The sequence below is a fragment of the Danio rerio genome, chromosome 23 (assembly GCF_052040795.2).
Source record: "Danio rerio strain M-AB ecotype USA chromosome 23, GRCz13ab, whole genome shotgun sequence".
NCBI lineage: Eukaryota > Metazoa > Chordata > Actinopteri > Cypriniformes > Danionidae > Danio > Danio rerio.
Window position 1 is genome coordinate 16,530,121 of NC_141043.1, and position 14,804 is coordinate 16,544,924.

At 35.9% G+C, this 14,804-nt stretch overlaps 1 protein-coding gene across 9 annotated transcripts in view; it reads right to left on the reverse strand.

The window, feature by feature from the left end:
- Positions 1-14: 14 nt before the first annotated feature.
- The window catches only part of ndrg3b (ndrg family member 3b), a 158,586-nt gene continuing 143,796 nt past the window's right edge, over positions 15-14,804 (reverse strand). For 4 of the 9 annotated variants that reach the window (XM_087305245.1, XM_087305246.1, NM_199797.1 and 1 more), the window contains 3 exon segments: positions 14,353-14,388; positions 14,212-14,263; positions 15-1,305 (listed from right to left, as the gene is read on the reverse strand). In XM_087305245.1, coding sequence (XP_087161371.1) covers positions 1,136-1,305; positions 14,212-14,263; positions 14,353-14,388 — 258 coding nt within the window. In that variant the 3' untranslated portion in view covers positions 15-1,135. 9 annotated transcript variants of the gene reach the window in all.

Genomic DNA, 14,804 nt, shown 5'->3' on the forward strand with positions numbered 1-14,804 from the left:
CAGACACACTTAAGTTTTATGTACAACTACTTTATTTCAATATTTCGTACAAATTAATATATATTCAGCAGACAGTATGCAGTACAACGCCCCCTAAATGCTTGGAGGACAAACCACAACGCATCATCACAAACTCACTCAAGGCAGCGGTACAATCAGCAATTAACAGGGAATTGCCATCCAATGAAATCAAAAGAATAACGATAAAAACGAACAGAGTTGACGAAATAATGAGGTGAATTGGATATCAGCTCGCTGTACAGAAATAATGGAGAACGTCAAGCCAAAATCGTGCTGACTTACACCTAGAGATGGTAAATATTACTACTTCACTTCAGCTAAAGGCTTGTTTTGGTGTAGCAGATATTTCCCAATAATAGGTTGTGAAAATTATTAAGTGCAAACCTAAACGAAAGATTTTCCTAATAAGGGGTTTAATAAGTTTTGACTTCAGGTCAAAACCTCAATACAGTTCTCCATGTAAACCATTTGCAGAAAGGTCTAAACAATTAATACTAACACAAATGTTTATAGTACACTTTAAACCGAGACATGCTAATCAGTAGCTCTGCTCTGGAAACACTACAACTGATTGAATTCAATTACAAATCAAATCCAACCAGCTGCTGCCATCCAGCAAGAGCAGTAGAAACCATTTAAAATGCACAGAAAACGAAGCAGTGAAAGAAACATTCGATGACGGGAAGGAATTGAAGTGGTTTGGTCGTCTCTAGTAAACACAAGGGGCAGGAAGACCTTAGATAGAGCAAGAGAGGGAACAAAAACTCTCCCGCTACACACGAGAATACCCTCTGAATGTTCAATATACAGCAGCCGCCACCAAAAAATATACACGAAAAAGCGTATCGGGGAGTGTTTATAAAAGAATGGAGTAAGAAAGTAGAAAGCCAATCAAGATTAAAAACATCAACAGAAGATTAGTGTGCGTCCATGCAGTGGAGAAATATTCCAACATGTTAAATACATGGATTACTAGACATCAAACAATGCATCCCTTCATTAGACCAGCACTCTCTGGCCACGAGAGAATGAGACGACAGAGTGGGGGGGAACAAAAAAGGGTCACACACACACCAATGATCCCAAATAAAATGGGGGCTTGGTTCTGGGAGGTTTAGCAGGACACCTCCATGGTTCTGTTCTGGTTGTCGAGGGCGGGGCCGCCAGTGGCGCCCTCCATCTGTGAACTGGTCTGTGTGCGGCTGCGCGAACCGTCCCCTGAGCCCATGCTGGAGGCAGAGTGAGTGCGAGAGCGTGCCAATCGGGTCATGCTGGCAGTGGGCACTGAGGGAGAGAAGAAAGAAACCCAATGGAGGTGTGAATGCATGTTTTGGCTTGATGGTGCTGTTTTTGACTGAGGTATGACTGTTGGAGGATCCTGAGTGCTTCAGTTCTGCACTCTCAGCATTCAGATCCACACTTTGGGAGATCCAGGAAGGGGAGAATAATGAGTTTCCTCAGAGTGCTGACTGATCAACTGGACAGTGAGAACGTGAGGTTAAAGGGATAGTTCACCCAAAAATGAAATTCAATCATTATTTATGAACCCTGATGCTTTTTTTTCATGCCATTTGCTCTTTTAAATATCCCGTATTTGAAATATCCCGTATAATAGTACTGAATAGTGGCCAGCTTTTTTAAGATGCAAAAGTATAAAACAATGCTATACTAAGTGACATTTTATATATTTCAGGTGTTCTTTGGGTAGATGATAGTGTTTGCACTATATATTCATGATACTCTTAAAGAGAAAGATCACCCAAAAATGAAAATTCTGTCATTATTTACTTTTTACACACCATTATAGAGTTTCTTCCATTGAAAACGAAAGAAGATATTTTGAAGAAACCTTCCAACCATTGACATCCATAGTATTTGTTTTCCTTATTGAAGTCAATGGATACAGATTTTAGCTTTGTTTAAAATATATTCCAACGGGTCCAAAAAAAAAAAAAAAAAAAAAAAAACAGAAACTCATAAAGGATTGGAACCACTCAGGGCAAAGTAAATAGTAAATTTTCATTTTTGGGGTGAACTATTCCTTTAAGATCCCTTGAAATCAACAGATGCACTCAGTGTGCTACTAGCCCATTTAACCAGTGAATCTAGCTTGTGTAATCAATCTAATCAAACAGTGAATTTAGCAATCACCGTCAGTGTAGTAGTGGAATAAAAAACACAACTTATTTTTCAAATCATTTTCAAACAAAGGCAACACAAAATTGAACACCAGTTACTTTTTATTAGATTTAATTTAATCTAAATTTAATCTAATATTTCTGTACCAACACTGGTTTTCACAAAAGTCAGAATGCCGGTTGACGAGTGAGGGTGAAACACAACAGAAACATTTAACTCAGAAGAAAATACTACAATTCTAAATACACAACCGGTCAAAACTTTGGGGTTAGTAGGATTTTTAAAATGTTTTTAAAATAAGCCTATCCTGCTCACCAAGGCTGCATTTATGTAATCAAAAATACAGTAAAACTTGTTGTGGAATGTTATTGCACCATAAAATAACTGTTTAAAAGTTGTTTATCATTTAATTTAATCATTTACTCCAGTGATTTTAAAGATGAATTTTCAGCTTCATTACTCCAGTCTTCAGAGTCACATTATCCTCCAAAGATATCACTATATTAATGATTATTATTTTTATCATTAATAATATAGGTAATAGTGATAAAAGCAATAAAATAAGAAAGCAGTTATTTAAAATTGAAATAAATATTTGACAATTTAACACATTTTACATTTAATTATATTTATTAAATGCCACCTTGATGAACAGAATAATTTTCTAAAAATAAATAAATAAATAAATAAACAAATTATATATATATATATATATATATATATATATATATATATATATATATATATATATATATATATATATATATATATATATATATATATGAAAAATAACTGACTCCAAACTTCTGACCGGCAGTGTATATAATTAGTGTTTTGTGAAAGCAGTCATGCATGAAGACTTCTGGTCAAGGTCACCATTTTTGTTAAATAAAACATTACAGTTTTACATTTAAGGCCATTATATATCCCCCAAACAACTGAAATATAAAACACTTCACACGGGACTATTCAGTGTTATTTTTGTTCTTTATAAATTATTCAATGCTGATTGATATTCGCTGCCAAAAGAGTACAGAAATGCTTTCTTTTTATGATGCATCTTACGATATAAAAAAGCAGGGCATATGGCAATAAAACCGCATTGTGTTGAATGAATTATATTCAATTTTTATTTTTGGGTGAATTATTCCTTTAATGACAGAACGGTCAGCTAAATCCTAATCTATATACATCTATAGTGTATGCACCACGTACAGATTTGCAGAAAGAAAGTGAACTGAATATATATCATTTATCAGGTATACTAAATTTATGTTTATACAATGTTAAAATAATCTCTCTGTTGCAGCAATTCAGACTGATTCATATTTAAATAAATAACTTGTGGTATCCTGAACTATATTAAACTAACAAGCTCACAAGAGTCATTTGCATGTGGGAATTGGGCTATTTGGGTCATGCTTTATGTTTTTTATTCACCAGCTAAAATATCAGCGACTCAGAGACATTTCAGCTTATGAAATAGCATTGATGTTTTGCATATACACTATAAAGAAATGTTACTTTATTCAAAAACTTCAATGCGAAGTACCAGCAAATACTTCAATGCGTTACAGAACAAATTCTCCCAGGATGGATAGTGTGTAAATAGGGATGAGAATCTAAACACCCTAATAAATGTCTGGGTCTAAAGAGAGTGCTGCAGTAATGGTTTATAAAAAAATTACCAACAAAAGTTGGATTCTTGAATTATTGAACATTTTGTCCATCAATATGACACTGGAAATCATAATCAATTTTAAAGCCTATAAAGTAACTGAACTAAAATTGAATGACATCCAACAGCTTCCAACGACTGCCTGGTTGTTATCTTAGTAGTGTGTGGTCTTTATGTCGAGAGACCGGTCAAATATACTCATGATACACATACAAACTGTTCACATTAGCACACAGAACCAACATTGTGTGATCTTGTTTGTGTGTGTGTGTGTGTGTGTGTGTGTGTGTGTGCTTTGACATAACAATGGGTGCATTTGATGATTGACCATTGTTCAAACTGTATTTAAATTAATGATTAAATTGAAAAAGCACTAAAATCTATAGAGATGTTTGTTTGTTGTTGGTATTTACAGTAGGGGTTGCTTTGACTAGTTGACTTCAATGCTCTAGTTGTGCTACGCAGATCACATTGCTTGACCTGAACTACATGCAGCTTTACATATGATGATAGTTCACAGAATAAAACTGCCCTCGGATTAATGAAAGTAATCTTAAAAATGTTATTTCCTTATGTCAGTGTCAAAATCTCATGGAAATTTTAAGTGAACTTTAAATCATTAAACAGTCATAAGATTGGCTGTTGTCCTTTGCGAAGCATAAGTTTTGACATATTTTGTGAATGAACCATTAAGTGTGAAGAAACCGTGAAGTGTGAAGGTGTGTGTAAACATTATCTCTGGTGAACGCAGTGAAGATGTGCAGCGAGGAGACGTCTGATAACCAAGATGGGCAGCGAAATGTCAAAAACACAATTTTGAGCAGCTTTCTAGCGCGCACATCACAGCCGTAAAATATGTGTCTGAGCAAGTATCTGACAGTGTAATAAGGCTTAACGTTATGGCTTTGTCCTTTGTGGGTTATGTTATGAAATAACTTGACATGAATCTGTGTGCTGATTGTGTATACATCACTTCTGCACTTAAATATCTTTTATTGTTACATTCTCACTAACCTGCAGTGATAAATGTGTTGACTGCATTTATTTAGCAGTAAAATTAGCCCAGGTGCTAATGTTGCATTATTAGCAAAATAAAAGTGTTGAATGCATTTGTTTTGCACTAAAACTAGTCATAGGTAATGTTGCATTGTTTTAGCAACGTGTTAAAAACTGTCAACCAACTGGTGTGTATATATTTCCTGCAAATAAATCACAAATTGTGGCATGTTGTAAAACATTTGCCTCTTGTGTTTTCAATGACATCCCCAGCGACTAGTCGACGTCGACTCAACTTTGATAACATAGTCGACTTGCAAAAATCTAAAGTCGTTCAACACCTGATTTACAGTCTGTGTGAAATCAAAACTGCAGAATTTATTTTGCAATCGTACATTGTTATTCATCAGGTGAACAATTAAACCACCCAAAATAACTCCACTGGAAGCTTTGTTTTGGTAATCTTCAATCAAAATCTGACCATTTGCTTTACGTTTGAAGTGGCGGTTCCCTCTCTGTTGAGGTCAGTTTAAAGGCTTTCAACAATATTCTTAACCACACCTCTTTTACTGCTAGTTCACTGGGAGGGAATGATGCATAGAAAAGAATGATGCATCCAACCCCCTTTCAGTTAGAAGTACATACTGAAAATTCTCAGCCACTTCCAGTGCATGCAAACTTAGTATGCAAAATAGTGGGTTATTGTTTAAGCCTAAAAATGTAGGATTCATAGGTTAGAGAGATAATATCTCAAATATTTTAAGCTGAATTCCATAGTCAGCTTTGAACTTGATTTTGTAATCATTAATACTACTACAGCTACTTCTACTACTACTACTACTACTAACAATAGAAGCTTTAAAAAAAAAAACCCATCCAAAATACCCACTGACTTTAGGAAGACTCAATGCCAAAACTTTTGAAGCCATTCCTGCAGCACTCAGTAAATCATTCCTCCAACAATTAAATCTCTAAAACCACCCTATCAGACAGAGCAGTCATTATTCTCCCATGAAAATCCAAGGGCCAGGATCAAGCTCAAATTCATTTTTACTGTTGCAGCAAAATGAATATTCGACTTCAGACGATGCAAAATGAGGCATGCAAAGTAAAGACATGTTTAGGTATAAATAAAAGAAGACAAGACATATCTGCAGATAGTGGATAGTGTGCACAAACATTCTCTCAGACAGCTTATAATCATATTAAAACACTGAAGATATGTCCATTTACCATGCTTGACACGCAGTGTTGCAGAGACACAAAGACATCTGTATGTATATGTTATTGGGACAAACAGACAATAAGACAGAAAGCATGGGAAGTGGAGATGGCAGGCTAAAGGTGCGGCTTAAATTGCTGGTTGATCTCCTGGTACCTGATTCGCTGTTCAGGTGGCTGAGCAGCACATGAGGGACTGTTGGCATTGGGTGTAGGGGTCAAGAAGGTAGAGAGGGAAAGGGAAAAGCAACAGGAGGAGAGAAAAGATAGGACAGTGGAAAAGGAGAGATTATTTGATAGTACCTTCTGAAAGACGGAGGATAGAGAAAAGGAAAGATTAAGCAAAAGCTACTGGGAAAAGACGCAAGGAAAGTAGGCTGGGACACATCAAGCCAACAGTTGGGCTGTGTCAGAGAGCATCTGTCATGTGTCGCAAAAGATATGAGAACATTTCATAGTACTTACACATGCTTATAACCCGAAAATATGTGAAAGACACTTTTTATTTTATTTAAGAGAGCAGTCGTGAAGTTCAGCTGTGTGCTCTTCATTTTCTGTCCGATTTAAGCAGCTAACGCTGTTAACAGCTGCTCTGACTGACAGTATTTATACAGCAGAAAAGCGTGTGCCTGACTGCGCCATAAAGCCAATCCGCAAATAACAGCACATTACGTTAGCTGAACAATCAGAGCCTCTTGAGGCTGGGCCTTTCAGAGGAACTATATGACAGTTGTTTTCAGGTTAGCTGAGAAGCTGTTTATAATCAAAGTAGAATATATGAGAGTAAAGTGATTTTCTACAAATGAAGCATGAGCACACATTGCTTCGCATTATATAAAGACAACCAAGTCTTCAAATTAAATTCTGGACCACCTCCTTAAATATTTGCAAACAACATTTATTAGGGCTGCACGATATTGAAACATCTGATATTGTGATGCTTAATATTTCTGCGACAAAAACTGCGATATGTATACAGTTTACAAGATGGTTTGAATAGCTCTATTTGACCTTTTCTTCTAGGGAGTCTTACAGTATTCAGGAAAAGTAAATAAATAATCATAAATAATGCTTTTCTTTCTTTGTTTTGCCTGGTTTCTTATCCAAATATCTAAAAATTCTTGTAGATCAAGTAAAAAATTGTTTTGTTTTAGTTTTGAGAAGAAATAAGTCAAAGTTAGGAGTTTTTCTTCGAACAAGCAAAAATATCTGTCAATGGGCTAATTTAAATACTTTTTTTTCACTTTAAAATTTTGATATTTGGACTAGAAAGATGACAAAATCCCCCATTTTTTTTTTCTTTTTGCATAAATAAATAATTAATCTTTACTACACATCTAATCATCCTACATTTTTATTAATAAACTCTCTTGAAATGCTTAGTCAAAGGCCTTAAATCTTTTGTAAATAATAAACTTTCACTCTTTTATGGTTAAACTTAGAAGTAACTCGACAAATCAAATGTGTTCTGTGGCTCCTGGTCAACCATAATTCGGACTCAATATTACATATCTTGCGATTTGACTATTGCCAATGCAAACATTGCGATATCAACGATGAAACAATATATTGTGCAGCCCTAATATTTCTTAACACATTATCAGAAATTTGAATAAGCAAATCATTCTGTGTTGAGCTTAAAGTACTGTGAAATATTGTATGTAAACGCTGCTTTGCTTACAGTTTGTATGCGTGCAGCACTAGTTCTGGCTTCCCTTTATAAAATGACAAAACACACTACTGCCACCTGCAGGGTTGGAAAGATACATCTTCCCATGCAGGTGCAGATGTGCATTCTGAATCAGTAGGCTGCTGTCTGTTTGGTGTATTCATGCACAGCTTTTTGGTCCAGATGAGACCAGACCATACCGGTCACCATTGAGTTGTTAAAATAGGGGATGCATTTGATTACTTTCATAACTGTATATGCTCATTTAAGACTTAATTATTTGTGTTTAATGTAAAACACGCCAGGATGGACATGTTTACATATTATCAAGTGTATCTGTCTGTTTAAAAACAAGGTCAGTCAGCGTAAAACATGAATGGACTAATTCAAAGGTTGCATAGGAAGGGTGATGCATTACCTAATAGAAAGATAGTGAATGCAGCCGTTTTAATAATAATAATAATTAATAAAATTTCAATGTACTTTCAGGCCAATATAAAGTGAAAGCCTAATTCTCTTGCAATTATTGACATTTAAGGTTGACTCACTGATGCTACTTTCACTTTTCATAGAAATATTAAAAATATGGAAGAAATACAGGAAAATACTTAAACGGGATGGTTTAGCAGGGTAGATTGGTAAAATATGGAAGAACCCCGGCAAAAACGGGAGGGTTGACGGGTATGGACTAGACGCAATTGATGCGAGGCTAAAACATAGTTAGCTTTTGTCACCATTAGTTCTTTGAAGTCAGCTTGGTGTGTCCTTGGTGTGTGGGTGTTAGACTGGGTCATAGGAATAGCCTTGACAGTTAGGAGTTCAGAAATATTCAAAATGAAAGCAAAGTGGCAGCCAAAGGTCAAATGAACCTTTTTGAATGGCCATTTTGAAACTTTCTTATTAGATTACTTCATATAACCTTTAGGTACCAAGGACATTCACTTCCAATCGAAAAATAAATGCGACAAGAGAAGCCTATTCTTTCATAACAAACAATTTAACCTAAGAGCTTTTATTTTGGTTAAACTCTGGTGAAAAGGTCAAAAAGAGAAAGTGCAGAAAGAGAAAGTGTGAGAAGCTCTAGAAGGGAAACTGTCTTCTGCTGGGATAGTCCCTCAACAGAGAGTACGCTTGAGGGTTCGTGAGGGATGAAACTAAAATCAGACACGGAAAACAAAGAGAAGAACAAAAAAAGACCGACAAACACGCTGAACCGAGCCAAAACACAAAGTGGAAATTACCGGTGATACCCTGCCTCTGCTAAGACAAACACATCAATGAGAGAATCACCCAATGAACATTATGCTCTTTGTTAATGACTCATTTTGCATTTGCTGATATTTCCAAACTAAGGACGAATTACACCCATACAGATGCATTTTAGGTACTTTTTCAATGCTGTGTAGAATACCGGATGATAGACAGAAGTGGTACAATTACTTAAAAGTGAAAATTCACCAGTGCAACATTCAGCAATGAAAACAGTAAATTCTGGAAGTAAAAACTCATTATTTTTCTTCATAAGAAGACTCTGGGGCTGTTAATCGATTGCTTATGATTAGTTTAACCCACTGTTCAAAATAATTCAACTTATTATTGTACATTTTAAAGTTTAATAGTATAATTCATGTTAAATGGTATAATTTTTATATATATATGCGAAAAACTGCATTACCCATGACCACTAGAGAAAAGTCCACCAATCAGAGAGTTGTTGTAAAATAAGTGCACTAAGATTTTTAACTCCGCCTACTCCAATAAAGAGCAGCAAATGATGTCATCGAGTTTGTCTCCTTCAAAATGCGTAAATATAAACACAAGCAACAATTCATTCACAATGCTTCATGGGATTGTAGTTCTTCATGAATGATTTCAAGCTTTATTTTGCAGTCTTGTATCTTTGTCCTTTTTGTCTGGTCTTTACAAACACTTTTGCTATACTTTAGGTCAAAGTTCATTTTTTTTGGATCTCCTCATAGGTGGTTGTTTTGGTTTATGCCTTATAACATTTAAACTAATACAAAACTCTAAATTTGTGTATACTAACGTGCTCTATTTGTATATGATAATAAATAATATCACTTAGTTTCAGAAGCCAAATGAAGGGCAATTTTTAGACCTTTAATCCAAATAAGACTATAGCAAAATCAAAGAGCCTTAAACTGCCTTCCGCATTAAAAGGTGTAAATCTTACACAGTGTGTGTTTTTAGTGTGTTTCTTGACGGGAGGGCTTTGTTTGTCGGTAGAAACATAAGAACAGAGATTAACCAGAAAGGTCAACAAGATCTGAAGATCAGATTAGTGGCTTATGGAGGAAGAATGTGACTAATCACATTAAAATGTGAACATTTTCAAATGAGTAAAGCTACTTTCGATCACGTTTCTTCACATTCTGAAAAACACAAGTGTACATGTCAGACAGAAATGCACTCTCTGGATTGTCAAACAAAGGGATAGTTTATCTCAAAATGAATAAATAAAATAGTTTATCCTCACCATTCACAAAACGTTCTTAGGTTGAACACAAAATAAAAAAGAATGTTGGGGGGAAAAGCAAGCATTGACTTCCATAGTAGAAACAAAAATACCATGGAAGTCATGTTTTTCCCACGACCATACTCGAGAATATCTTCCTTTGAGTTAACAGAAGAAAGAAATTTAAACTGGTTTGGAACAGAGTGAGGAACAGTAAATAATGACTTTTCATTTTTGGGCAAATTATCTCTTTAACGGGTGTACTGTTTAGAGTTTTGCATTTAGTAATAAAGAAGTGTAAAGACATCTATAATGTTACAAAAAAGATATGCATGCGCTGCAGCAGCATATGCGTGCGTCTGAGCTCCAGCAGTCAGCAGATGCTTTGAGCACAAAACCTCAGAGAGCAGTGCGCGTCGGACAGTTTATCAAGGATGTATCGCATCTCACTATAGTTGTGAAACGTGATATTTAGTTCATCTTGTCTCTATCTAACGTCAGTACACTGCTTCAATCCTTCGCTTTTACGATTGTACTTAGTAATTTTAGCTAAACTCTCGGATGCTGTTGGTTGGTTGCTGATGCTTGTGCACCTTTTTTACCAACCAAGTTTGTCAATGCCATTATAACGACACAGATCACTCTGCCTATTCATACCCGCGGAAAAAGTGATGGACATATGGTAATTTGCGAGTAACTTTTATTTATTTATTTATGATTTGATTGTGGGTAAAACAAATAGCATGCAGTTCGGGTAGTTGAAACAGTAGGCTACAAATAATTAATTTGTTATGGAATAAATAATTATTCATAAATAATTAATACAGCGAGCTTACGATGACGATGCCATCATCCATCGCGATGTTTCACATTAGACATCGTACGATGCCAAATTGGTCGACATCGCCCAACCTTACTACCATTTTTATTTTTTAAAACTTTCATCAGAATCCTAAATACAAAATGGCTTTAGAAGGTTCAAAAATGTTTTTTAATGTTTAGATCACTGAATTAACATCTGAATAAAGATGAGATCCTGAATATTAGGGCTCCCACAGGTCATGAAACTTCCAGAATATCATGGAATTTTAAAATGTCTATTCCAAGCATTGAAGGTCAGCGAATTTCTTAGTTTTATTATTTTTCTTCCTCCAAGTCATTTTTGAATCACCTCCAGTGATTTTTGGTTGTCATTAAAATTTTTACTTTTAATTAATAAAAAAAATGTAATTTGTATGACTTGTTATTTTTGCTGTAATAAAAATGCGGCTGTTACGACTAAAGTCTACTTAAGCCGAGTTCAAACTGCAAGATTTTAGCCCCTGATTTTGACTCGCCAAAAGGTTTTGAGAAATCACTGACAAATGCCTGAAATCACAGGCATCACGTGAACAATCACGCAGTGTGAACTATCAAAGACGTGATCTGAAAGAATCGCAGATAAGTCGCAGACACCTGTCAGATATTTGGCATGCTAAATATCTGGACCTGTTGGCGATTCAAATCATGTTGTGTGAAATGTGTTCTGATTGACAATAACATCAACGATCACCTACAGCCAATGAGAGAGCAGCATTCAATAGTGTGTGTACCCGGTGGACAGCGGGAGTATAAGGGAGAAGTTAAAAGCGCTCATTTTCAGTTTATTTGGACCCAAGAAATGAAGGAAAAACTAGTGGAAATTTGGCAGGAGCCCCATGTCTGTTTGACGCATCATCTGAGCAAAACCACAACCACTCGATAAAGAAAAAAAGCTTGAGAGAAATTGCTAATTCCCTTCAAAGCCAGGTGAGCAAAACAAGTAGGCTACATTTTCTACCCGACTTAAGGCTTCTTTCTCATTATGTAGTAAATAGCAAAATATATAATGTGACCTCGTGTTGTTTCCGTCTTTTTGCGTGTGTTTGGATGTGAAACGTAGTTTGGACAAAGTTGTCAGCAATTCTTCCTGTTTTAAAGTCATGCAGTGTGAAATAGAAGTCTGCATTCCCCGGCAGTACCGTGGGAGCCACGCGACCCGACCAGATTTCTTGCTGCACGGGAATTAATTTCTGAATAAAGCATGGGAGCAGTCGGTAACTAATAAAATTTGAACGGGAGCCGGCTGTCTAACAATATCGATCCCGACTCCCAAACGAGCGAGCAAGCATATGTAAGTGTGTGAATGCTGTTTATGTATGCGTGTGAATGAGAGAGAGAGAGCTTGGTGCTGTCTGTGTGTGTGTGTGTATGTGTGTGAATGAGAGAGAGTGTGATGCTGTCTGTGCAGTCTGAACTCTGCATTATTTATTTTTGTTGTGCATTGCATGTGTCTCTTTCTTCGTCCCGCCTTATGTGTTGTTTTGTGTTTTCCCATTGGCTCCCATTTTAAAGTGTTCCAGAATCTGATTGGCTGCTTGTCACAGAGAGTCCAGATAAAAGGGAACTTCTGGCAGAGTTTGAGGAGCTCTTTTTTGGTGCAACTGTTGCTCTTGAATTTCCTTACTCCTCCGACAGACGACCAACCTTTATTCTTGTCTAAATGCCCATGTACAGTATGCTTGCAACCTTTTGAAAGTTTGAGCTTGTAGGGGTCACCTGCTTATTTATTTTCATAACTTTTGACTTTGTTTATGTTCAGTTTATTTATTTTACAGATTATTTTAATTGTTATTTCAGCCTGTGGACACACTGAAGAGATGCTCACATAAATTGTAACTTTTTTTCTAAAATAAATCTATTAACTATCAACTGAGTGTTCGCTTTTGGTTGTTGACCAAAGGAGATCTGTTGGATAAGGTTTTTATTTTGTTTGCGAAATCCACCACCCACCATCTTACTGCTTTTGTTATGCCCATGTTGTTTTCCCTTAGACTTGGTAATTAATAGTAGCTAATAGTAGGTAATTAGTTTAATAGTAGCTTATATTAGGTGCTACAAAAGGCCAATTATAAATATAGCTAATTAAGTTCCAGGTTTTAGTTTAACTCCTTTTTATTGATGCATATTAGTCAGAGAGTTACAGTATATTATATAAAGAATAATTAAGACATAAATTGTTTCAATCTTTTAGCAAAAAACAAAATTAGTTCTCATTTTCTGAATCAAACAGTACAATGATAAATTCTTGCATCAAAAAAAATTACACTTTTTTTTGCCTCGGCAACTGGTATTTAGTCACATATCAAAAGTCTTAAGATTTGTGTAAATAAATAATTACTTACTTTATTAATTGAATTAAAAATAATTAAAAAGAATAACAAGGCCTTTGAATCGCATAAGGCAAACTTCTTTAGTACTGAATGCTAAACAGGTCTTTCTGTTTGTCTACTCACTGCTCATTATAGGTCATGAAAAATCCACTTTTTAGTCAGAGAGTTTGACATCTGGCTTAAGAGTAGGAAACCTTAAATACAGACTTTAAGGTATATTACAGAATTTTAACATGCTGTGCAAACCACTGTGCAGTCAGAAGATCTAATAGAGAAAGACATTAAACCCGAAGCTCAGAGAAGGTTTGTCACACAGGGCTCATGCCACACCGCATGCTCTTAGAGGAAGACTAGTGTACTTACACGCTGAAGAACGCATCACTGCACAGCCACATGGGAGACAAGTCATGTGTTAGTGCAGCAGAGGGCCTGAGTTACTGATCTCAGACCAGCTTTCCTCAAGAATACCATTCTGATGTTTTAAGAAGTGGGTAAAAGTTCCACTGTGGCAGTTTTTGTTTTCATACTGACAATAATATGGGTTAAAAGTCATTTCTTTGAGCAGGCAGGTTGTACTCACTCACACCTACACCCTGAACGAGTCATAAGCCTGCAGCTGTTTTAGATGTAACAGTGTGAGTGTTTATGACACACATTATTAAACCACTGGGACACACAGTAAGCGATTTGTTGATGATGCAGACATCTCTCTAACATCAAGACGCTCTTAGACACAAAATGCAAACGAGGGACACATTTTAAACAAACACTGAATACAAATAATACACATAAGATAAACGTGTGAAAAAGAGATACTTACTGTAGCCCATTCCCTGGACAAAGTACTTGAAAGCCTCAGCAAGTTTACCCGGCTGTAGAAAGAGACATTTATTGTCAATACAAGTCAAAACTACACCATCCTGATGCAGTGGCTAACATGTCAGGTTGTTTTTATGCTTACTTGGACAACTTGAGGAAGTCCACCACAATCTGCCATCTGAAGAGAGGACAAGAAAAAAAATCAATCCACTAATGAGAATCAGCTGGTGCAGTGTGAACTGGCCTCCATTCACCTCAGGTTTTGATGTGGACCATTTAGTTATGGTTCATTTAACCTTCATTATTATTATTATTTTAAATTTTAAGGACCGAACTTATTTAAAACAACAATACATACACATATTCACCGGCCACTTTATTAGGAACACCTGTCCAACTGCTCGATAAAGCAAATTTTTAATCAGCCAATCCCATGGCACCAACTCAATGCATTTTGGCATGTAGACATGGTCAAGACGATATGCTGCAGTTCAAACATAGCATAAGAAAGGTGAGGAAAGGGGATTTAAGTGACTTTGAACAATGGTTCTTGGCACCAGACGGGCTGGTCTGAGTATTGATCAATCCAATAGA